Source organism: Triturus cristatus, chromosome 6, assembly GCF_964204655.1.
Source record: "Triturus cristatus chromosome 6, aTriCri1.1, whole genome shotgun sequence".
Taxonomy (NCBI): Eukaryota; Metazoa; Chordata; class Amphibia; order Caudata; family Salamandridae; genus Triturus; species Triturus cristatus.
Genome location: NC_140589.1, coordinates 1,458,264,790 through 1,458,290,532, shown reverse-complemented (window position 1 = coordinate 1,458,290,532; position 25,743 = coordinate 1,458,264,790). Strand labels below are relative to the sequence as shown.

The 25,743-nt window shown below is 44.1% G+C and overlaps 1 protein-coding gene across 2 annotated transcripts in view; it reads right to left on the bottom strand.

Moving 5' to 3' along the window:
- Positions 1-1,959: 1,959 nt before the first annotated feature.
- Positions 1,960-25,743, bottom strand: part of SPRED2 (sprouty related EVH1 domain containing 2) — a 256,129-nt gene continuing 232,345 nt past the window's right edge. For both annotated transcript variants that reach the window (XM_085612517.1, XM_085612516.1), the window contains one exon: positions 1,960-13,661. In XM_085612517.1, the coding sequence (XP_085468643.1) occupies positions 13,008-13,661 (654 nt within the window). In that variant the 3' untranslated portion in view covers positions 1,960-13,007. The remainder of the gene's footprint in view (positions 13,662-25,743) is intronic.

The following is a 25,743-nucleotide window of genomic DNA, read 5'->3' as shown; positions in this document are numbered from 1 at the left end:
AATGTAGAATGGGATATCGTGTCTCCTACTGCACTGGCAGGAAGTGTGATCAGGACTACACCTGGTAACCCAAGGCACTTAGTTCACCTTTAGACAGTTTCTTTTAATGATAAAATCCAGTATACCTTGTGGGAGTGGTGCTCCCTTCTCAACCAGTTCTGGAGTCTCGTCCTACTGGCGTGGCGCACACACACACAGCACTGGTATTATCAAACAAAAGGTGCAAAAGTTATACAAGGCCGCTGCTGCAAATGGTAGGGAACACAATGTGCATGGCTTAAAGTCAGAACCAGTGGCATTAGCTACCTGAGCAAGACAAAGCCGGATTGAAACAGAAACAAAAAAGAATAAAAGATTGACGTCAAAGTTAAACATTTGGAGCTCCGAGAGGTAGCCTTCAAACGCAGCTTCACTATTCTTGTAAATTGTTTGATCCTGGGCAAAGAACTTTATTTTCCTGTTGATCAGTACTTGGAGCAGATTTTGATGGCAATGTGCACTATAAAAGTGTGCTCACTCATATGCCTCGTTTTATTTTTATTCCCGCACCGTATGTTAGTCTACGCAACTTCAGTGCTGATTGCTCCCACGAATAGATCTATCACATTGTGCAGCAAGTTCAGTTGCACCAGTGCCCGTGACAGTGATTGGCCCGCTGCTCCTCAATAGTGCCTGTCATTTACTGTTAAACCGGGGCGTCGTAAGACCCACTTTCCTTGTGTAAATTGACAACTGTTGTTCCTCTGGTTTCAAGTACTGCTGCATGGCAAAAGGATTGCTACTGAAAGTGATGGTATACACGCAAAATAATTGATAATATATTTCAACAACAGAAATGGCGTTTTCACTCCTCCTTTACTGTATATTATGCAGCAGGTGCAGCACCGATCCAGACCAGCAGAGGGAACTGCCTCACCTTAGAATGTGTGGCTGGAGCTAAAAATGAAAACAAAGGTCAAGTTTGCTGCAGCATTTTCGATCGTTTTCGTTAGCTGGAGCCTTTATCACCGCCGCCTTTCTCGAGTTCTCATCCTGCTTCCTCGAAAGAACTGCCTCTGTTCACAGCTATATATGTACTAATATTCATAGCACTGAAGTTTAAAGCATCAGCCGAACTGTAGTATATATACATCACACACCAGCTGACATGTTAAAAACAAAAACAAGCGCGCGCCCTGAAAGTTAAACAAGCACTGCAGGCTTTAAACAGAGAGCACGTCATGGAACTGCAATAAAAAAAAAGGTGCCCACGAGGGAGACGCTTAATTACTCATGACAACAAAGGAAAGACAGATGGCGGCTGCGCACGTGCACGCAAGCTTGAGCTCAGCAAAAGCATGGGTAGCACTTTGAAAACCCACTAACTAAATGTCTCGCCAGAGCAGCGCATGCGCTGGCTCTAGCGAGACCTAAATACAATGGGTGGGGGAGGGGGAAAGGAGCAGCGACAATAAGCTGGGAGAAGTGTAAACAGCTTGTAGATGCACTTGCATGGAGTGCTCACTAGTGAATGGAAAAAAGTAGCTTCCGATTGGTAGCCAGTGAAGGGACACTGGTCAGCGGGCAGTGACCGGTCACCGGAAGCTGTACTTTGGTCAAAACTCAATGATATGGACAGGCAAAGCAAAGGAGGAAGATGTGAAGATCTGCAAAGTCGATGTGCTAACCAATCTAAAGCATGCAAATTAGAGTTACATTGGAATCAACCAATGGTATGTTTTGGGCGGGTTCTAAGTCCCTTTTAAGATTTTTTTTTTTAATACTAGAGAGTTTAAAGTGCTGTGCAGGTGAAACCTAAAAACGAGGACAAGGGTCGGATAATCAATACTCAACCAAAACTTTGCTTTTAACTGGAAACTAATTTCTTCTTCAGTGGCCTACAAAAAGGCCACCCACTATGCACACAGCACGTGGTTAACATACACATACTAAAAATATGTAACATGGACCAGGAAAAACTATTATGATAAGATGTGTTTATATTTACATGGAACATTTCCATAGCAATAGCTGCATTGATCATACATATTAGAAACAATAAAAAAGTTAAGAACTAAAATGTACATCATACACTTGTATATATATTTTTACACAGAAGTAAAAATGATTATAAAAAAATCAATACAACAGGGATTTACTTTTAGTATACATATACATAATGGATGTAGGCTTCAGGCACTTTTAATTGTTAATGTGAGCATTAACTCCGCATTGTTCACAAATGAAAAACACAAACATTTGGTTAACGTTGTTACAAAAATAAAATTTGATTTCCCTCAGCGATTTATGTCAGTATTGCAAAGTTGACAAAAAGAAAATGCACTACACATCATTCAGCTGCAGTGTGGCGAAACACTAAACATATTTACAGAAAGAAACAGCCTCAATTATACTTTTGTGCCCTTATACCACAGCCTCACAAAAAGCATATCTGTAGCAAGCATACCAAAATTGGGGTTGTAAAGGATAGGAAACAGGTGGTCTGGGGAGAGGAAAGGGGTGTTCCTAACGAAAAAGGTATAAACTTAAATATTAGTTTGTTCAGTGGACCCGTTTTGATTAAAATAAATAGGGGCAATTATTAGTGACTTGAGAAAATGTAAGATCCCAATTTTAGTGTTGTGCTTTGTGTGGGTCTCACAGGCACCTATTGGTAGGAAGCCACTTGCAGAATTGTAGACTGCAATGTGTCTAATACTAGTGTATATAGATGTGTTAAGTACGCAACTTACAAGTTATGCGCACATACGTCCCTAGTTTACAACTTTTACTTTAGTAAATTCCCTTACAAGTCATGCGTGAAGTATGAATGTCTTAATGTACAAGCATATACATACAGTATTCACGTACAATTGTAGATTGCACCATTTTTCCTAAACCTATATGTGCATAATGTATGTACTGCTTACATTAAGCATGTATAGACTAAGGAAAGTAATGTATTGTTCTGCCCTAACACAAAAATATTAATGTATAAAGCCCATTCTTACACGCATTCAAAACCACTTGACTGGACTGTGTTTCTTCCATACTTTTATTCATTTGTGTGTAAATTAGGTGATCAAATTAATGTAAGAAGTACATTTTCATATGTTGTTGAATAGCCAAAAAGTTAGTACTTTGTGGGTGGTAAACAAGTCTGCACTGCATTTCCCTGATCATTCATGCAACACTTATAGAAGCATTCCCACTTTTCCAATCCCACTTAGTTTACTGGTTAATAAATGTACAAATTACACGTGTACATCATGTAAACAAACAGCACGGGTGTGCTCTTACATTACATTTTATAAATTATGTGTAACGTATACATTCATTAAAAAAGATTTGTGAATTGGCTCCTGTGTTTGGAGGCCGATGACTTTCATCAGACAGCACTTACAAGTTTGTAATTTCATATAGGTACCTTACGAGGCATTTTCTTTAGTGTGAGAGCAGTCAAGAGTGAACTTGTCTTTTTCCACCCTAATTTGATCTGGACTAATTCTAAACAGGCCACTGCTGTGTGACAAATTAGTCACATATTTCACCAGGCACCTGCACCTTTTCCACTCAATGCATACCACGCTTGGATATAAGCATTACTACTACCTGCTATTTTATACCCCCAAAAACATGTGTATGTGATCGATACATTCACTATGATTAAGGACGTGAGCCAATCGATTTCAGGGGGGTTCAACAGTTTGAGCAATAACTTCAGTTCTTCACGCGTCTATGTGAATAAATGTGAGATTATACCAACTAGTTAAGCATACAGCGCTGAACCACATTTCTCAAAAGGTACTAAAGGTTAGTGGTCAGTTATTACATATTTATGAACATACACTATTGGCATCATAAGTTTATTTACACTGATGTGCCATCCCCTGCTGAGGTGTAGCACCTCTAGCCTGAACAACTCTAACGCTGGACATGTTGCCTGCAAGAAGAGCCAGTGTGTTTATTACTTCGTTTTTCAGCAGCAATGGCAATTTTTGTTTTGGTGTAATGGTAAAAATAGGGTATTGCAATCTTTGAAGCCCAAGATGACAGAAAGGCGTTACCGTAGTGATGACCTCCGACAGGCTACAGAAAAAGGAAAGTTCTTACCTTTGAGTGTCAAGATTAGGCTGTTGTGATTGTAAATCAGCTTATTCTACAGATGGGCGGGGCGAAATTGCCATCAACTGATTAAGTACAGATTCCATTCAGTATCAATAGATAATCGCACACTTTAAACCAGCAGTTAGACAAGGACCAACATTTTGGGCAATGTGAAGGCTTTGCTTTTGGCTATACCAACTGTTAAAATATTGCAAACTTGAGTTGTCGACAGAACTAACTACCAAGTGCTTAAGATTGAGAGGGATCAAGTGGATAATCTCATGGAAACTAAACAATTGAAAGCCAATGCCTTGTAGACATAATACATGTGGGCTCATAGTAATTAGAGACAACAATTGCATAATCTGCCTTGTCCTGTAGACCGGTATCATTTATAATACTGATCTGGGGATCTGTCCACCTTAATTAGTAGCTGTGTGCTACTGTATCACTGATATTGAGGCGTAACCGCTAAGAATTAGAAGAGAAGCTCAAAAAAGTAGATTTCCTGATTAATATGAAAACCCATAAGGATCCCTGACAAAAAAAGATAGAGTTTAGAGAAGCCACTTATCCCTATGTGATCCTAGACGAAGGGGAAGGTCATTTATAGCCTGTCAACAATGATCTGTTTCAAAACACATGGCGATGCCAGGAAGGCTGTCACTGTGACATACAGTGCCCTACATACAAAACACTACCGCCAAGTGGGAAGCAGTCCTTGGCACCACTGTGTCCAAAAAGCAATGGGTGAGTGCTAAAATACTCATGAAGGATGTATCCACGAATCCACAATTCTGTTACACATAATTCAGCTACCTACATCATACATGCCTGACAGCGAATCCCATTCACCTGATACTCCCGTGTGCCCCATTGGAGTGCCCGAGACGTCATCTTCAGATTGGTGTGGGGGTGCCAAATACTTCACCAGGTGTGGAAGGATGTGACAGGCCTATTGTCAGAAGGAGTAGATCGCATGACACCCCTTCCACCTAGAGACAGTATTCAGGGGCAAGTCCCAGTATTAAAGGTGATGAGCACACCCGCAAGTACATTGATCTAGCCTTGGTGCTTTTTAAGACAGATAGCCATATCTTGGAACGCCAGTACAGCACCGGACATGGTGCACTGGCTCGAAGAACTCATAAAATGGGCTAAAGCAGAGGTGGCTACCATCACCAAGATACAACTTCTGGGTGGCAGGGGACCAAACTGTAGTATTTGGGACACATATGTTATGAAACTGGAGGCTAAGTGATGAAAAGCCACCCGGAACAGGGAACTGTCCTTAGTTGTGGTTGTTGTACATGTTCATCTTGGAGGTACGATGTTCTGCATATTATGGTATTTTTTATGGTGACTCATTACACCAGAGAGTCGATGCTACTCATGCAGTGTACCCAAATGTGACTTTCCTATGTACTTACTACACTGTTTGTGTATGTGCTCTGATTATCTTTCTATACTGAAAGTGGAAGTAGGACCTATGCTCAGCAGGGTGTTCCGCCCCATCATGTGTGGCTCTAGCATCGTTGATATTGTGAGGGCGTGAGCCTGGTCGTAATGGTTGTTTACTAAAATACAATTTTTATTCTCTATGTTCATCTAATATAACCTACCTTTTGATCAACAGGGTGCTGTGGTATTAGTTAGCACTATTCAAGTATAGTGTTGATGTTATATTTGACAACATAAATAGAAACAATAATAAACAAATTTGGGTTTGCTTTGGCTGTTACGTACCAGTGTGTTTTTGTTGCATGTTTCTAAATTTACTTATTGAGGCACACATAATGTAAAATGTACAAGCCAGAAAATAAAGCTCAATAAAACAATTTCCTACTAAAAACGATGATCAGTGTCTATTGGGAAAGGAGCCAGCGAAGGCTAGAGTTCACTGAAAAAATTGAAGTCATATAGCAGAGATCAGTTGGTACTGTGAGACCATGACTGACAAGTGTTGGAAGTTCTCAATGCATGGTTATGGACACAGGGCTACATGTACATAAGCCCACTTCTCCTGTAAGCTACACAAAAAGCCTGTGAAAACATGTGGCACACCTTGCACTGAAATGTCCTCCATTGTCACACCACAGGAATCAAACATACTTCTTATGCAATTCCCATGTCAAAAGTAAGCATCCTTCAATTCCATGTCAGATCATCAATTTACCCCTCCCCCCCACCTAAATCGAGGTGGGGACGGAATTTCAGGCAACAGCAGAACTAGAATTTTTGGGTAAACTTTATCAGTGGAAATTCAACCATAGCTCTCCTGACCCAACAACTAGTTTTACTTCAGAAGAGGTTTGTGGAAACCTTTAGCTTTCACATACAACATAGAGCAGACAAAGCCGTTGTATCCACATTCCTCACCAAGTCCCGTCAGAAAGATGATCCCTGAAGGAAGCAGGACATTTAGCTCTGATTCTTGGTTTGTGACACAGAAGACAAGGCTAAAGAAATAATGTAGGATCTTTCTCATCTTGCATGGTGTTGGGTTAAAACATGAAATTCATGACAGAATCTGGTAAGGACAGGCCTACAGCGAAGTGCGGAACTCTATGTCAACTCATCGTGTAGCTGGGTCAAGATAAAGTAGAGTTATTTGGCAGTCACGTCACTTACTCATTCTTACTTTGTGTCAAGGCATTATCGGTTAAGAACCTGCTATTAGATGGCAAACAAAAATGTTCCCAGGTTTTCTGTAGCAAAGCAAGAAGATGGGCTATAGTGTGTACTGTGGCCGCCATGGACATGCATTAGCAAGTAGTACCCACATGATTGAAGGCACAACTGTGCATGTATAAACGTGTGTGCTCATTTGCGATCAGCCTCTCTCTGCCTGGCGGGAATTTGAATATCTTCCTCCCTAGATGATAATTACCAACATTAAGGGTAGCAACAACATTACCTTGCTTGGATCAAAGTGCAGAATTCGGATAAACAAATTCCGTGGCTAATCAATATATTTGGCCTCCTAAGTGTTTGGAAAGGGTTAAGAGGCTGCCAAGTATTTTCTTTGCTAAATACAGGTGCTGACCAATGTTTTGTTCTACTCATTGAAAAAGACACTGATTTTATTTCCAAGCTTTTTGTAGTATGATTTGAACTGTGTTGCTGCCACATTTAAGAGGTTTTTCTTTAGCAGAATGGACCAGGTTTGCTGGCGTAAATAGGTGAAATAGGAGCCAGAATTACCATCTTGACACAAGATAGTTATGTGTCCCTGAGATACAAGCACATCAGGGCATCCTATAGCAAGTCATAAAAAAGATGAACAACATTGGCGGACTGTTCCTTAACGTAATCAACGCATCTCTTGCGTCTTTGCCCTGGACTAGAACAATTGACAATGACTGGGTTGCCACTGGTATATGCACATGAAAACCCCAAAGGAAGTCATGGAGAGCTGAGACTAACATAGGAGACTAAGCAAAAACTGAGGAGTAGAAGACTGTAATCTCATGAGGGAGATAAGCAACAAAAAGATGTCGGCCATAAAAAGACTTCGGTAAGGTCGTTTGCATCCCCAGATCATCTTTTGGAGTCTTTGGCTTGGAAACCACTACTCCTGGAGTAAATAGAAAGTCTGCCTTGTAAAGAAAACGGGTTCACAAAAGTAATTACAAAGTCTTATGGGGACAGCTGTTGCATTCTAGCCTAAATGTTAAGGATGGAAGACTGGCCGTCACAAATGGTAAATTGTGTTCTTCTGGTGTGACCGTCCTGTGATGCAGTAGTAGGCATATCGGAATTATTTTAATTGCGGAATTGTAAAATTCTGATGGCTATGTCTCTTGAGCACATTTACAATTGGTCCTGGAAATCACATCATCAAAAACGGAACTTTTCCCCCACAGAGTGGAAGGAGAATGGGTTTCACACGAACCAGTAGAGTCCGACAGATGACAGGACTAACTGATGCAAGACTGGACGCAATGCTCTGTCACATAATTTGGTACACTCCTCCTCGGACAGCAATACCTGTTCAAAGTAGTTTCTTGGCTTTTCTTCAACATATTATTATATTTCATATGCCTGTATTAGAGGCTATACATCACCTGCATTTAAATGAGAGAATGTGAATGCATTAACGATGGGTCTGCAGTATCAGTAACAGCGAGTTTTAGGCACAAAGCAGGAATTGAACTAAGCCCTGGTGTTATCCTACAAGGACACCTCAGGACCATTTTTGGAGTTAGGCCAAACTGACAACTGTACAGTATGTGCACCGGTGACCCTTTAAATGCTACAGTCCTTTAGTCACAATGTGGGCATGGCCATTAAGGGTAGGTCGCTGAACTGAACTCTACATACCTACAGCTTAAAAAGCTATGGAGTTCTGCAACTTTAGAAGACAGTGACCTCCACAGATGTCTGACCAACAATGCAACAAATTTGTTCCAGATGCTGCTGAATTTAAAAAAAAAATAATTTACATGTGGCTAGCTAGGATTATAAGGGCCCTGGACGGCGAAAGCACAGCAAGCTGGAGCCAGGTTTCAAAACCTCAGAGGATCAGCATAGGGACTATTCAGGTTCAGTGACATGTGAGACAGAGGATGTCAGGAAACAAGTGCAAGGAGGCCAGTGCAAGGAAGAGACCTTCTAACTGAATGGTAAATACAGAAACACAAGCCGTGTTAGAACCGTATGCTAATGCTTTGCAAAGAATGTGTTTGGCCATGAAGGAAAAAACAAGAATCCGATAATAGATCTCGAGCAATGTTGTGTGCAGACTATGTTTCAGAAGGGCCATCCACGCAAATAGGGTTTTCCTTATTTTGTGCTAATAATGCTCCTGTTCCTTCCCCAAAATGGAACACATCATACTAGACCCGAGAAGGAGAAGTGAGAGAGGGGGTCAAATTTATAATGAAAAACTCATCAGAAGGGCAGAAGCCCATGGAAGAATTGTACACAACCGCAAAAGGAACAAAGATGTGGTTAACAAGTATGTTAACTGTCAAAGAGGTCTAGCTCCTGGAGACAGAATTTGAAAGGCGGTCCTACTTAATGTAAAGCGAAGAGTCTGATCCAAGTGTGGTCTCGCCCAACTATTGTTGAGTCCTGTCCAGCTAAATGCACAAGCCCATAAAATAAAACTCCTTACAGCAAAACAGAGTCTAGAAGGTCAAACCACCTGGAGGATAGCCTAGCTCCCTGAAAATAATACAGCTGACCACATTTTGCCACAACAAATCTTTGCAAAGAAATATTTTTTCACTGTGCTGATTATAACTCATTCATTTTCTGAGCACCAACCGTTAACCTACAATACATAATGTAGCGCTAGCATTTATCATATTATTTTATTACATTCAAATTAACCAGTTTGGAACCAATATGTGTAAGCCAGGTTGATGAAGGTAAACTTATCCCGAAATATTACGGTGACCATTTTACTTTATAGTGATTTGTAAGGTACCAACCAGCATGCCATAAAAGCAGCCTCAGGGCACTACTGTTGTAGCCAGAACATATACTTTACATTACCATTTGGACCTATCAGACACATAACACATAGATAATGTCACATTTATCCTTAACGAGTAAGGTGAACCTCACGACTGCTCCAAACCGAGCTTTTAATTAACGACTGTCTTTGCCGCGCCTAAAAGGGACATATGTGTTCTTACAGTGTCCACTGGTACACCGAAGCATACTATTTATTTTGAAACGTCCTTATTTGTTTATATATATTAATATAAACATGTATAGTTTATGTAGATATAACTAAATAAACTCACATACGTGAGTTTAGTAACTTCCAATTATATATTGAAAAACTGGAGCTTTTAATCATAAGCGTCAAGCCTAGAAAACACAGTTGGGAAATAAACACCTTTTATTTTCCTTTAGATGGATGTTTGTGTGTGACAAGGCGGAAGGCATAAGCATCACTTACTGGCAATTTACTGCAATATTAATTATGGCTAGAACAGAGGTGCCTGCTTTGACGAGGCAATCTCTAACTGCTTCAAAATATCTGATTGTACTATGCTGTTAGCAGACTGCTATACATTTTTACTCTTAATAAAAAAAATACTTCGCTATTTCTCGCAATATATTAGAAAGATACTCTTTTCACGCTAATTACAGGCCTTGCACAGGAGTGGTATATGGGCAAACTGACAAAATGTAAGTTGTAATCACTTGAACAACTTAACGCCTAATCTGTAACCAGCTGCAACCATACAGTAGTCCTCTATTTCTTAGTCAGAAAAACTAGTGTGTGGAAACCTTCAAAAGTAATGACATTGTTCAAAATAAAGTTAATTTTCAAGGTGGCTACAAAACGGGGTTATTGTTATTTGTGTATGTGGGAGAGACGATGAGGGAGGCGAAGAAGGTAAGGGTGGCATTTAAGTATAACCAAACGTCCCAGCCATAATGCAGAATCTCTATTAAACATTGGTTATCACAGTTCTCTACCAATAGGGTTTATGGAAATCTGAAGTCAGGTGAAAATTCTGACTGAGCCCCACTCTTCCAACTTCTGAGAGGACACACGCCTATACAGTAATGGTAAGGGCTCCTTAAACTGGCAATGCTAAATACTACACCACATTTGTAGTACTGAATGTACACAGGTGATGGCTAAAACTATAAAATGAGGGTAAAGTTACAGACTTAAATGTACCGTTTATGAGAATCAGAATGACCGCTATTTCAAAAACAAAATGTTTGTCATATAATTTTAAATGTTTTTTTTTATTTTTATTTAAAATTGCACTTTACCTTAGGGATGGACAACTATTGCTTAGTTACGGAACCATATGTTTAACAATTTTTGGTGAGCTATTTCCATTGTAATGTTGCCAAACATTGCTCACAAGCACTTTCATGATCATAAAATGATCTAGCATTTTGATCTTTGGAGAATTGCGACTGGAAGTTCTGTACAACTGTCCTCGAAAGCGGTTTTGTTCAAGGTCGGAGTTCCTTAATAGGGATGGGCTGAGAGTTCCCCTCCCACCCACAGAACAAAGTAGTAGCATTAAGGGGGCGTTCTGACACTTTGATGGCATTACGCCAGGTACAGCATAGTCCAAAAAGCCGCACCTATGAGTGTTTCAGGTGTTCGATGTGTTTCCTGAACCATTTGTGGAACACTTTGTCCAATCGGATTGCCCCACTGGCACACTGTTTCCATGCCCCGGAATTAGATGAAGCAAATAATTATGTGCCTGTTTAATGGCGGGAGACAAAAGGATAGCACGGTTACACAATCCATGTCTACGAGAAGCGAAGTAGGCAGGCATCTATGGGATGCCATCTCTCCTCCATGGGGATGGAATGTTCTGTCCAACCCTTTTGAAACAGATCAAGGCACACTGGCAGTCAGTTAAGACAGGGGTCTGAGTATAGAGGTAGGGTATAATAATGGCTTTCCATACATCACAGATTAACAGGCAGCGAAAAACAGATTCAAAAGTCAATGGGATACTGTTATGGTCAAATCAAGCCATGGTACAAATGAAGTAAGGTAGTTGACTGAATAAAATCCTCCAAGCCAAGTCTACTGGAAAATAATAAGGGCTTATCACTGGTTGTAACTAAGATAATATCGTATGTCTTGCAAACTAAGCCGGTGAGACTCTTTAGTGTAGCAGTTTATAATTGTTAAAAACAATGGGATGCAAAGTGACGTAATTCTGAATACGGGGGCAGATCTCACATATTAAGCATTTTAAGTTACTTCAGTATCCAAGGCAAGGCGCTCAAACATAAGAGCCGAAGTATCACCTGATTGTAAGAAGTTGCAGAGCACCTTGTGAACGAAGAAAAGATTAAGTACCACCTTGTATATGTGAATGTACCACTTTTTTTTTTTTAACTCACCAAGAAATATTTTATACTGCAAGATATATGTGTGTGTTTCATTTCTATGGAGCGCTATGTTGCTTTTAAACTAAACATTTTTAGCTTGGAAAACATTTACGAACAGCATGTTATAATCCTTTGTGAACTGTATATGATTTTATATTGTGTCTGACAATCCTGCATTTCACTATACCTCTTCATACAGATGTGTGGTTGCAGCGGCGAGCTCGATAGATTGCTTTCTTAACAAATCCACAGACACCATCTGAACGTGACATTAGTGTTTAGCCATTAACTGAGAACATCATCATAGGCTCCATTAGATGTAAAAATTAAACGGTTATTCGTGTTATTTAGAAAAACAACGAACATCTTAATTTCCCTTTCAACAATTTTTAGCAATGAAAAAATGCTTAAATAACTATCAGAATTAATGAAGGCGCGTTTCCCATTTAAAAAAAAAAATTAAAAAAAAAAAAAGCACTGAACCCTTATAAGTTACAAAGTAAATAAAAACATGTTTGCTATAAGAAATGATGTTGGACTAACATGAATAACTGCGTACTGGCGATTTGTGAATTTGACAGTTACTGCTAAGTTATAGTGCAGTCTTGAAATAATACAACCTTGTTTTGCAGTTCTATATAATATATTGCTGTACAGTTGAAAAATACTGCTAGGCTGTATCACTCCAGTTGGATTTTGCACGTTTCCAAGCCCCTTCTGTATGGGATGCTGTTTGCTGGCCGTGGCGGAGTTCAACACTCTCCATACAGCTACAGTTGTTGGACATCCACCACTGAAACTTAACACACTGCCCAGCTCGGGAGTCAAACTTTTCAACTGTCAAAAAATGTACAAACAAGTATAAGACATCCTCTTCTTTTGCAGATTAATAACAGATCGTAGAGAATCTCAGATGCAAAATCAGCACACAGTGGTCTTGAGATCAATCCTGGAAGTTTAGCTCTTTGTTGGATGAGGGGAAACAGCTTCATCCAAAAACAAATGGATCCTTGACTGTCCCAGGCCAGCGAGGGCCTCGATTTATACATGAACCGAAACAAAATGTTAGTGATTATATGCAGTCACCCAGCTGCTTTGTGTTTGCCACCACAGCACCGACACATAATGCCACAGTGGTAGCAACCTCGCAAAGGCAAGTAACAACACATACAGGGGGCGATGAAGGACAAGGCAATAAGAGCCATCCATCGGAGGCAAAACTTTTCATCACTCGTGTCACATGAGCAAGGGTCGGTATAGTCTCCTTCAGGGTCAGACATACAGTGATAGAGCATACTGTCCGCACACCACATACAACTGACACGCCGGATGCATTTCTTGATGGGGTCTGGTGCATCCTGGCATTTACCTCGTGCATTGTCTTCATGATTGAACATGTCTCTACAATACACACACCTTGACCTCTCCCCATAGTCTTTCTGGTGCCTCTTTTTGTATACTGCTGGCTGTGCATTTATCACACTACCCTTTGAATTATCGCCACGGTTTAAATCCAAACTTTCGATGTATGGGTAATTGTAGTCATGCTTTGAGGCTTCACTTTTGGCAAAACGTACATATGAGTCCATGTCCTCGGTGCCGATGTACTTCGGATGGATTGGGGCATGCCGGTAATCCTCATAACCTTTCATCCAGCACTTGTCTCGTGGATTAATGCGTACAATTTCTTCATCGTCATCAGGAAAAGTGACGTGTCTAGGAGATCTAGGTAGACACTGAAGGAAAAAGAAAATACTTCAGATATTTTGTGAACATCATGGCTTTAGGAATTTCTAGTTTAATATCTAACATGGCAACACCCCAAACTCCCCAAGTAATTTTTGGACATTAAATATGTTTAAAAAAAACTATCTGACAAACTAGAAAAATAGTTTGTATATATAGAATTGAAAGCTCAACTACATCACTAAAGTTGAAAGAAACTACCCCTCATTGAAGAGAAGACACAAAGGCGAAAAGTGGAACCTTAGCCTAATTGTTTCTTTGGAGCACTATAAAAGATTTAAACTAAACTGCCAGATAGTTCTATCTTGGAACACATTATTTCCGAACAGCATGTTTTTATTTTGACATCACTCTGTTGAAATAAATGGAGTAACAAAATATTTACAGCCATCACATTCTGAATATTGCTTTACATATTTGCACGTTATTACTTTGACCCACTTTACTACCATGTACATTTTTGTCTTCTTTACTTCTCCTACCTTTATTTCTCACTTCCATCCAATACACAAATAATTTTTACTTTATGTTACCTTTATTTTATTACTAACCCTAAACTTTGCCATGTAGCTAACTGCTACCATATTTAATCTCTAACTTAACTACATTAAATTGTATTAATGGCAACATTAACGCTAGTATTAAAATTAAGTTAAAAAAAAAAAAAAAAAAAAGAAGTTTATTCTACCACAACCCTAAATTAAATTTAAACTTGCTATTACAAAAAAAACTTGATCCGTATTTTGTAATCTATTTACTTAAATTTAAGTCATAACTGCATTGTAATACTATTGCTAATCCTCATCTTATAATTTGATTAAAATATTTTAAATCAAATTAACCTGTATTGTAGTGAATTCTTAATTTAACCATACATTAAATTAAAATAATTATAGGAATTCTTCTAAACTTACTGCTACCCTAAACTTGATTAAACATGTTTATTTTTAATTTAATGTTATTTAACTATTTTAATAGTACTCACATCCGCAGCTGTAAAAGTTACTGAATGATATGAAATTAAACGTACTTAAATATAATTTTAGTGTCAGAAGAACAATACTTCTTACTATTTCATAATGGTTGTCAAGATGGCCAGCATGAAGCAAGATGAAGTCACACTTTGCACCCAGCTCTGTAGAGGCCATCGTGGCTCCTCCCAAAGACCTGTGCACAAAGTGCACCTGCAGAAATCATGATTATGCATCTCCTGCTACATTGTCAGTCTCTTTGACAGTGCCTTCTCACCTCGAGAGATGGCTTAAGTCTGCTACTGGAAGTCCTTGAGCCCTACACGTCCCTTCCCAAAAGTCAGGAGTGTTACACATTGTGCCTCTGTGACTGAAAATACAGCTCACATTCACAAGTGAAGGAGTTTCCTCATTTGCAAGGATGCCACTTTCCTCTCAGGAGCACCAGTGGACATCATATTTGGTGAAAACTCCCCTCAGTCTAAATTAGGTTTGAGACAAGCTTGACCTATGTATAAGTCTCCCCCACCCAGGAACAAAACACTTCTGTCCACTTGTCTCCATCCAGAGTCTGATCAGGAGGGCAGAGAGTGGCGTAGATACGGGATCACAATCGTGTCCAAACAAAGCATTGTTTTCAGGGATATATAGGTTCCTATATAGGCCTGTTACAAGTCTAACCCTTCTAGTGGGCAAGATGCATAAAGACGTGATTTTTGGAGTACAAATGGAAAACCACAGTAGAGGTTCTGCCAACGCTGGTGAAGAACTTCTGTTAAAACAGTCGGAGGATGTGAACACTTTCGAACTCAGCAATCTCTAGAACCTCTAACCTCTACATTCTAAGCAGGCCAGCATTAAACTGTTTCCCACTACCAGAATGGACTCAAAGATTACTTCATTCACTGGAAGAATAACTACCTGAAGAAATCTTTGTAGGAAGCACATGCTTTTATTTGTAGTATTTTGTAGGACTTTAATCAGAATAGCCATACATGGAATGGACTATAATTGTATAAAAACAATTGCGGGGAGGGTGGCAAAATAAATCAAGATGTGTGTGCAGAAAAAAGCAAGGGGGTGGGAAAATATATACGAAAATTGTCTGTTTCTGCTTCCTATTGCAATTTTTTTTGTTATCTTTATGCAACATGACAGCGTATGTCAGTGATTCCTATGGTCCACAACACTTACTCAGGGTGCTTGCAACTGTTTAGAAAATTAAACAAGATTAACAGACTAATTAAATACATACACATAAAAATGTAAAATTGAAAGTTAGAACATTGAAAATGTTAAGGAATTTAAAATTGGATACTAAAATTATGTTCTTCGAGTTCTCTTGATTTGTTGAAGAAGCAAACGGAATATAGTATGGACGACTGGTGGCGTATGGACGACTGGTGGCCTCCATTGAAGGAACCCTAGTATGCGCAGATTTTATGCAAAGGTCATCATATTGCTTCATCTCAGAAATAAAACATTTTGAGAAGGTTCAACCTTCCAATGAATATGTTGATGTTCGCTTATTTTTTTGTTTTTGTGAATTTACTAAAATATTACATAATTAGGGTTTGTTTGACGTATGCTTGTTTCTGTATTTTTGTACATTGTTTTGAGGTTCAAATCGGAGAAATTGTTTTGGCAGTGGCCTATAGCGTAAAGTAGTGACAGAGTGGGCATCCACAGATGTTAAACAAATAAGAACCATTGGAGTTCAACACCTACCCAGATGATTACCACTATGTGCACTGAATAAAGGAACTAGATTGCTTGCCCTCACAAACTAAAGTGAGTCATATGGTCAATAAGTAGTGAAATGAAGACAGTGAACATAAAACATCAATCCCAGACATAGGGATGCAGGCAATATTATGAGCAAATTATTCACCATCCTAAATGGGCACAAGCAAACAAAAGTAACGAAGTCCAGCCCTGACCAAGGGATCGGAAGGCCAAAAGGAGACGCCAAAAGGGGAAAATTAGGAGCAGCAGCATGGACGATGGTGTAACCAGACTGAGAAAAGGGTAGCTGACTCTTTTTTGGCAAATAATTGAAAGAATGCAACACCCAGTCCCTTGACTGGTCCAGAGGGTATGAGGAGCCTAAAATTTCTGATGGAGCCACATAAAAAAAATTATTATGGCGGTAGATTATCATTCTTAGATCACTTTTTCTGGGCAAGCAAAAGGTTGCTCCAGTTGATGGTAACCAGGTACTTGCACTGGCCTCTATTTTCTTCCCTATGTAGAGATTTACTCTGTCCATTAGAGGGTGACCTGATGCCATGTGTTTAGACATGGGAGACATTGCAGCCCTCCATTTCATGGTGATTGCCAGGCTAATAAGGAGTAAAGCAAGCTCGAGGAAACGGACAGTGACTCTATTCTTTCTAGGCCGTTTATAGAGCACCAGAGAAGAAACCTCCAAGCTGTTCAAGTTGGCTAACATTTATAGTAGTCAGCCGGGCTGCGACCTCAGACCAGTAGGCCACCAAAGATGGGCTGTCCCATATCGTGTTGTAAATTTGCTTATGGGGTTGCGCAGCAAGGACAGGATACGATGGCAACAGAGAGAACTGCATTTACTTCATTGGAATATAGATTTATGGTGAATGTTGAACTATATTCAATCGAACTTGGCATTGAGCAAGATGGTATGTGGGTATTCTAATAGACTCCCACTGCTTGTCATGAAGTGCTCTACTTAATTCAGCCTCATGTCGGACGCAATGAGGCTGCAATGATAGTAGTTGAATATCCCTATATAACCAGCTGACTTGCTTGCGCCAGTTTCCCTTAAGGTGGGCGTCTAGTTCCCAGAAGAATTTTCTCATAAAAAAGAATAAGGCAATAGGCAATGTAGTACAGAAGGTGGGGCAGCATCACCATCATTTTGGGTAAGGGGATAAGTCTCATAACTGAAAGAGGGAGTGTCCTCCATAAAGTTATTGAACTCTAATGGCTACTACTGTCCTAATGAGATTTCCACCTACAAGGTCCCAGTGTGATAGATCCTAATCCGCAGATTATCGGACTACCACCCAGATTGAGATGAGTCCGAGCAGCATCAGGGTGCGGCGGAAAAAAAGACCGGATTTAAACCAATTTACATGCAGCCCAGAAACCAAGGCAAATGCCTTAAGTGTTCGAGATACACACTGTGATCTCTTCAAATGTCCCAGGGTTAGACCATGAAGCAAGCATACATTCATTCCCCACTGAGTCTTGTTAGCTAAGCGGAAGCCCCGGGCGCCCCTCCTACCTCAGTCTGACAAACTGTGGCAAGCACAAAGCAAAGGAGACAAGGGCTCCCCCTTCTGTGTTTCCCTCCGAATTCCAAAGTAAGCTGAGAACAACTTTCCTGTCCAGACTCTGGCAGTATGACTCTTAGAGAAACACACTGTACGTTTTTCCAAAGTGAAATCAGACCTACATGGCGAACAGGTACTCCCAATCCGGAGTATTAAATGCCTTTTGCAGGTCAAGGACTAGCCAGGCAGATAGAAACCCCACTGAAAGAGCTGCTTCCATTATCCTGCTCCTCCTGGGCATAAAGCCATTTTGGTCAGTCCAGGTGGATCACGATGGGAAGAGTCTACAGTATGCAGCTTTCCAAAATCTTGCTAAGAAGTTTATAGTCAGAATTCAGGATAGCTATCGGTGGCTATGAAGAAGTGTCCAAGGGGGCACGATCCAGTTTAGGGATCGATACTACCAGGGTCTCACCTGAGAGACTGTGGTAGCCCACCCTCGAGAACTATTGCCTCATACAGAAAGGCCAACTTTGGTGCCACGGCATAGGTCTGAAAGAATTCCAACAGAGCCCGTCAGTCCCTGGGATCTTGCCAGTGGCTAGCTCATAGATGGCCTCCCTGACACTTTGGACAGAAATAGGACTAAAATCTGCTCTTAGTTCAGGTGACCGCTAGGCAAAGGCAGCTCCCCTAAAAATGCCTTAACTGTTGCATCCACGCCCATAGTCTCACCCTCTTAGAGCAAACAATAGTATTCATAAAAGGCTGCATGAATTTCTTGCTGGGTGCGCAAGACCATTCTGAGCGTGATCTGCAGTGATGAGATGGGTGCTTGTACATTTTCTAAGTTGTCAAGCCAATAGCTTGCCCACCTGTCCTCTTCAGTATAAGCCCAATGCAGTATAAACCTGTTGGAAAAACCACACTCCCACTCTGAAAGGGTGGTGGTGGTCTTCCGGACACACTGTGGTAGCTTGGCTCGAGTGGTCAGGAATCAGGCTCCGTGCTAAGCATACGACATACCCAAACAATAACCATGCGTGCATCCGTTCCAAAAACGACTCTACACCGTAAAAATTATGAAAATCTCTTTCTTTATCTTCTTTTTCTCTTAGTTGCTGATTGGATAAAATAAATAACAATCACAATATACAAACTTTTTAGATAGTGCAGGTCAAATAAATACTGGCTTAATGATTCAATAAATAGGGGTGATCATAAATAACGAAGGCATAAATAAAAGTGCAATACATACAGGCAATTAAATATTCTGAGGCAATAAATACTGTAAACCAATAAATATTGTGCATCAATAAATACTGTGGACCAATAAATACAGTGAAGCAATAGATAGGTTAAATACAATAAATACAGTGCCCCTAATAAATAATTAAAAGCTGACAGTGACACTCAGGGAATCAGATCACTTTTGATTCCTAAGGGCTGATTTGGCCCAGGCACAGCTTGTGGGGATGTGGAAGGCTTGAGGGTGTCTACTCCCTGGCTTGGACAAGGCTGAGGCCTAAACTGAGGTAGATCAAGGGGGGAATACCAGAGACCTGGCTCTCTCTCTCCACACAACCTCTCTAGATTAGTCCCAGTTCACCCCTGGCGCAGTCAGGTTGGTTCCAGCACCTCCCTAGCCCCTTAGAGCAGTCTCTCAGGTCTCCACAGGGCCTTAGGCGCCCTCTACTCCACTTACTGCCCTTTTTCTGATGCTCCGACGCCGCTGGAGTCGTGTCGATGCCGTGAGGCGGTTCCGGTTCGATGTCGGCGGCCTCGGCACAATGTCAGTTCTCTGACGACGCCGGCAGGCGGCTCCGGTCTCGATGTCGGCGGCCTCGGTTCGATCTCGACCTCCGATTCGATGGCGTCGGGCAGTCTTACTCAATGTCGACTTCGGGCGGCTCCGGTCCGATGGCGACCTCGGATTCGATGACGTCGGCCGGCCTTGCCTCGATGTCGACTTCCGGCGGCTCCGAAGTGCGATCCTCACTCCCGACCTCCGGTGTCCCTCTCCTTAGGTTTCCGGCGACTCCGGAGTGCGACCTCCACTCCCGACCTCCGGCCCGATCCTCACAGGTTCCGGTGACTCCGGAGTGCGATCCTCACTCCCGACCTCCGTTGCACTTCACCTCGGTCTCCGACGACTCCGGAGGGCGGACTTCACTCCTCCGATGACGCCGCTCACTCGACCTCGGGTGACTTCCTCCTCGACCTCTGGTATTCCTCACGACCTCTGACGGCGCCCTCTCTCGACCTCTGGCGGCTCCGGGTACGACGTCTGCTTTTCCAGTCAGCGCCGCTTCTCCACCTCGGGCTCCAGGTCTTAGGCTACTCGACGTCGGACTTCAGGGAAACCAGCTTCCAGGTCAGGATCTTGCTGTTCTCTTGTTTCTAAGGCCTGTTCCTGCTGTCCAGGTCCTCAGGATGGTTTTTCTGACTTCTTCCCACACAGGGCTCTAGGCTGGGCTCCGTCAGTAGGGACTAGTATCAAGGGTGGGTTTATGGACCCCACTCCAGGCACAAGTTTCCACCCCTGCTGCTTCACTCCTTCCTCCTTCACGTTTGTGCTGCTCACCCTTCACCAGTCAGGTGCCAACTGCCAGCTCCAACTGCCAACTCTCTGTCTTAGCTTCCCAACATTCTAAACCGCCTCCAACTGTCACAGGGTTCTGGAATGTTCTGGAAGGTGCTGGTAGGTTCCAGTGGATGCTGGTGATGTCACAGGTGGCCACCATTTTGTGCTTCAGGCCCTCAGACAGAAGTTTCAGGGGTAGCTAAAATGGCTCCCTGAATCTGCAGCAACACGAAAAAGTCTGGTGGTTCCCAAAAAGGAAAAATTCAAACAGGGTTTGAGGCAAAAGTGGGACAAAATAAATAATGATGAGGAGGGACCACCCAAAGGGCTGACAGGTCTAACACGCGTCCCCCCCAGCTGAAAGTGGGGAGAGCTACCCAACCCCTTGGGAGTTCTCATCAGTAAGGCGGAAATACCTTGAGAGACCGTCTGCATTGGCGTGGTCCACTCCAGGCCGATGTTCCACCTGAAAGTCCATTCCCTGTAGGGAAATAGACCACCTCAACAACTTGGGATTCTCCCCCTTCATTTGCATCAGCCAACGAAGGGGTCTGTGGTCGGTCTGAACCAGGAAGTGCGAGCCAAACAGGTATGGCCGCAACTTCTTCAGAGCCCATACCACTGCAAAGGCTTCAGGCTCTATTGCACTCCACTTCTGTTCCCTGGGAAGTAGTCTCCGGGATAGGAAGACCACGGGTTGATCCAGACCCTCTTCATTGAGTTGCGATAACACTGCCCCAATGCCATGTTCTGATGCATCTGTCTGGACAATGAACTCCTTGGAAAAGTCTGGGGCCCTTAAGACCGGGGCCTCGCACATGGCTTTCTTCAATCTCTCAAAGGCTTGCTGACAAGCCTCCGTCCAGACTACCCGTCGAGGTTGTTTCTTGGACGTGAGCTCCGTGAGGGGGGCTACGATGGTACCGTACCCCTTCACGAAGCGGCGGTAGTATCCCGTGAGGCCCAAAAATGCTCGGACCTCAGTCTGTGTCTTGGGGGGTTCCCAGGCCATGATGGCCTCGATCTTCGCCTGGAGGGGTTGCACCGCTCCCCTACCCACCAAGTGTCCAAGGTACACTACCGACCCCTGCCCGATCTGGCACTTGCTGGCCTTGATCGTCAATCCAGCTCGTCTCAGGGCCTGGAGAACAGCTTGCAGGTGACGCAAGTGATCCTCCCAGCTGTTACTGAAGACGGCTATGTCATCCAGATAAGCAGCAGAGAAACTCTCCATTCCGGTGAGGATCTGGTTTACCAGGCGCTGAAACGTGGCAGGTGCGTTCTTGAGCCCAAAGGGCATCACACAGAACTGGTAGTGGCCATTGGGCGTGGAGAAGGCTGACCTTTCCCTTGCTCCATCAGTCAAAGAGATCTGCCAGTACCCAGAAGTAAGGTCAAAGGTACTTAGATATTGGGCAGCTCCCAGCCGGTCAATCAATTCATCCGCCCTAGGGATCGGATGAGCATCAGTTTTGGTCACTGAATTCAGTCCCCGATAGTCCACACAGAACCTCAGTTCTGGTTGGGCACCCGGTGGTGCAGCTTTTGGTACTAACACCACCGGACTGGACCAGGGGCTGCTAGAAGGTTCGATCACTCCTAGCTCCAGCATCTTAGTGACTTCACTATGAATGCTGGCCTTCACCTTGTCTGACATCCGGTAGATCTTGGACTTCACAGGTGGGCTGTCTCCTGTGTCCACGTCATGGACGCACAGGTGAGTCCTACCCGGGACAAGGGAGAACAACGAGGAGTACTGCCCCAGGACCTGGCGACAGTCCTCCTGCTGTTCAGGAGTTAGAGATGGGGAGAGAATCACTCCCTCCACCGACCCATCCTTCTCTTGAGACGCAAACAGATCAGGGAGAGGCTCGCTTTCCACGTCCTCTCCCCCGTCAGTCACCATCATCAAGATGACTTCGGGCCTCTCGTGGTGGGGTTTGAGGCGGTTGGCATGCAGCACCCGCAGGGGCTGACGAGGGGTCTTCAGGTCCACCAAGTAGGTAGCCTTACCCTTCTTCTCCAACACCTCAAAGGGTCCTGACCAGCGATCCTGGAGGGCACTAAGCTCTCCTGGTTCGATCACCCACACCTTCTGGCCAGGCTCCAACTCCACCGGGTGAGCATTGTGGTCATACCACGCCTTCATCACTGCTTGGCTGGCTTCCAAGTTGTCAGAAGCTTGCTTCCACAACTTAGCCATTTGGCTCCGGAAGGCCAGCATGTAGCTCACCACATCCTGGGGAAGCTTTCTGGGAGTTCTTTCCCATCCGTCTCTCACCAGGTTGAGAGGTCCACGTACAGGGTGCCCATACAGAAGCTCGAAGGGGCTGAAGCCCACTCCCTTCTGTGGCACTTCCCTGTAGGAAAAAAGTAAACAGGGTAGGAGGACGTCCCATTTCCTCCGCAGGCTTTCAGGCAGACTTCTGATCATGCCCTTCAAGGTTTTGTTAAACCTCTCCACCAGACCATTGGTCTGGGGGTGGTAAGGAGTGGTGAACCGGTATGTCACTCCACACTCCTTCCACATGGCCCGCATGTACGCTGACATGAAGTTGGTCCCCCTGTCGGACACAACTTCCTTGGGAAAACCCACTCGGGTAAAGATTCCCATCAGGGCCCTAGCCACAACAGGTGCTGTTATGGTCCTCAGAGGTATTGCCTCTGGGTACCGTGTGGCATGATCCACCAGGACCAGGATAAACCTGTGACCAGCTGTCGTTGGCGGATCTAATGGACCCACAATGTCGATGCCCACCCTTTCAAAGGGGGTGCTAACGACAGGAAGTGGTTCCAGGGGAGCTTTCAGCTTCACCCCTGTTTTCCCACTGGCTTGGCAAGACACACATGTCCGGCAGTAGGTATCGGACGACACTTTCATCTGAGGCCAATAAAAGTGTGGGACAAGACGGGCGAAGGTCTTGTCTTGCCCCAGGTGTCCTGCCAATGGTATCTCGTGAGCCAACTCCAGAAGGAAGGCTCGATAACGTTGAGGGACTACCAAGGCTCGTGACGATCCATGTAGGGGTGCCTTGGGTTCACTGTAGAGGAGGCCATCCTCCCAGTAAACACTGTAGTTCCCTTCAACGTTCCCTGCTGCCTGGGCTTCGGCCTGTCGCCTCAGCCCCTCAAGGGTAGGGCACTCCCTCTGGCCCTGGCAGAATTCCTCCCTGGACGGGCCTCCCTCCACGTGCCACTCGGCCGGGATGGGTAGATCCTCCAGGTTGGTAACGTCCCCCACCGCAGACTCCTGGTCCACCACCTCCGGTGGCCTATCCGTCCTACGGGGTGGGGACGCCGAGGCAGGCTCCTCCTGTCCTCGGTTCTTCCCTTGACTGGCAGCTGGCTGGGCCTTTGTTCCAGGCTCCAGCCGAAATGAACTCCCTCTTCGGGTAGTCGTGGACCTTGTGCTAACACAGGCCCAGTCAGGTGTACCCAGCATCTCGGTGTGAGTCCGGTATTCCACCTCCTTCCAAGCGTTGTGCTCCATGTCATTCCCCAGCAGACAATCGACTGGCACGGCAGGGCTTACGGCAACTCGAAGTGAACCTGCAACCCCCCCCCATTCAAAGGGAACCTCGGCCACAGGATAGTGGCCTGTTCTGCCGTCAGCCATCGCAGCTGGGTGGAGTACATCGGGAATTACCTGCTCTGGAGACACCAGTTGACTACGTACCATAGTCATACTGGCTCCTGTGTCTCTCAGAGCCTCCCCTCTTTGGCCGTTGATGGTGACCCACTGCCCATACTTTGCGGTATTTGCGGGCACCTGGATCTTAGGAACCATCTCCCGTTCTCCCAGGGACACTAAAGTGACACCCGCCCACTCCCTTCCCTTAGTTAAGGGCATCTCCTCCCCGAGCACTACACTAGCTACTCCGGGGGTCTTTCCTCCAGTGGGAGGGGGTGGTCGTTTCAAGCACTTCGGATCTCCTTTATAGTGTCCAACGCCACCGCACTCGTAGCAATGGACAACCCTTGGCTGCTGACTCTGGCCAGGATTAGGGTTTCTGGGCGGGTTAGCCTTAGGGGTGAATCCTGTTCCCTTCCCTTGGAAGTTATTTTGGGGGCCTTTGGAGAACTCCTTTTTCTGTTCCCCTCCCTCTTTCTTCTGGGGGGCGCCCTGTCCGGCCTTTTGAGTATCCCCTCCAGTCCCCCTTGTGGACACCCGGGTACTAGCCCAAATGTCCGCCTCCTCAGCAAGCTTCCGGGGACTGGTCAGCTTGCTATCCACCAGGTGTTGCCGCAGTTCAGGGAAACATTTCTCGAGCAGGTGTTCCTTCAGTACTAGGTCAAACAACCCCTCGTAGTTCCTCACTTCACTGCCCTGAATCCAACCTTCCAGTGCCTTCTTTGCATAGTCCAGGAAGTCCACCCAATTCTGTGTGCCCAGTTTGTGACTACCCCTGAACTTCTGTCTGTACTTTTCGGGTGTTAGTCCAAACTTCCTTATGAGCGCCAGTTTCATGGTGGGGTAGTGGGTCTGCTCATCCTCTTCGAGGGCCAATAAAGCATCCCTACCAGCTGGAGGCATGTACTTGTACAATCCCCCTCCCCAGTACTTCTCTGGAACCCCATGGGCCCTCAACGAGACCTCATAGGCCGCTAGCCACTTGGCGATATCGTCGCCCACTCCATAGCTAGCTACTATGTCCTTTGGCAGGTATGGTTTAGGTTCCCTGGTGATCTCTTGGGTTTGGCTGCCACCATTAGGAACAGGTTGTGCCCCGATTCTCAAGATCTGAAGATCTATTTCTTTCAGTCGTAATTCATGGGCCATCCTCTGCTCCTCCTTCTCCTTCTCCAGCCTTGCTAAGTCCCATGTGAGCTGTCTTTTCTCCCTCCGGTCCGTTAGCTCCACTTCAGACAAGCCACCGCTAGAGGCACTGCTGCCCTTCCTAGAAATGGTTCTGGGCCCTGCTGACAGGTTCCCCACCTCAGGTTGGTACATTTCAGCCCCCTCGGGGTCAGGCTCTCCATCCCTGTCTTCCTCCTCAGCCTTGCTTTCTCGGCGTGCCTCCCCCCAAGCCCTTAAGCTGGTTTGGAGTGCACCCTTCTTTGCTCCTGGGGGACAGTACACCCCCTCCCGCTGGCAAAACTCCCTGAGTTGGGCCACAGTGTACGTTTCTAGATTTTCTAGTACAAACTCCATCTTGCCCACTCAGGTTAGAGGACAGGTTTTGTGCAGTAACTATGCAGGGGGGTACCTTTAATAATACCTCCTCCCACCACCAGAGTAAATTTGGAAAAAACAAAAACCCAC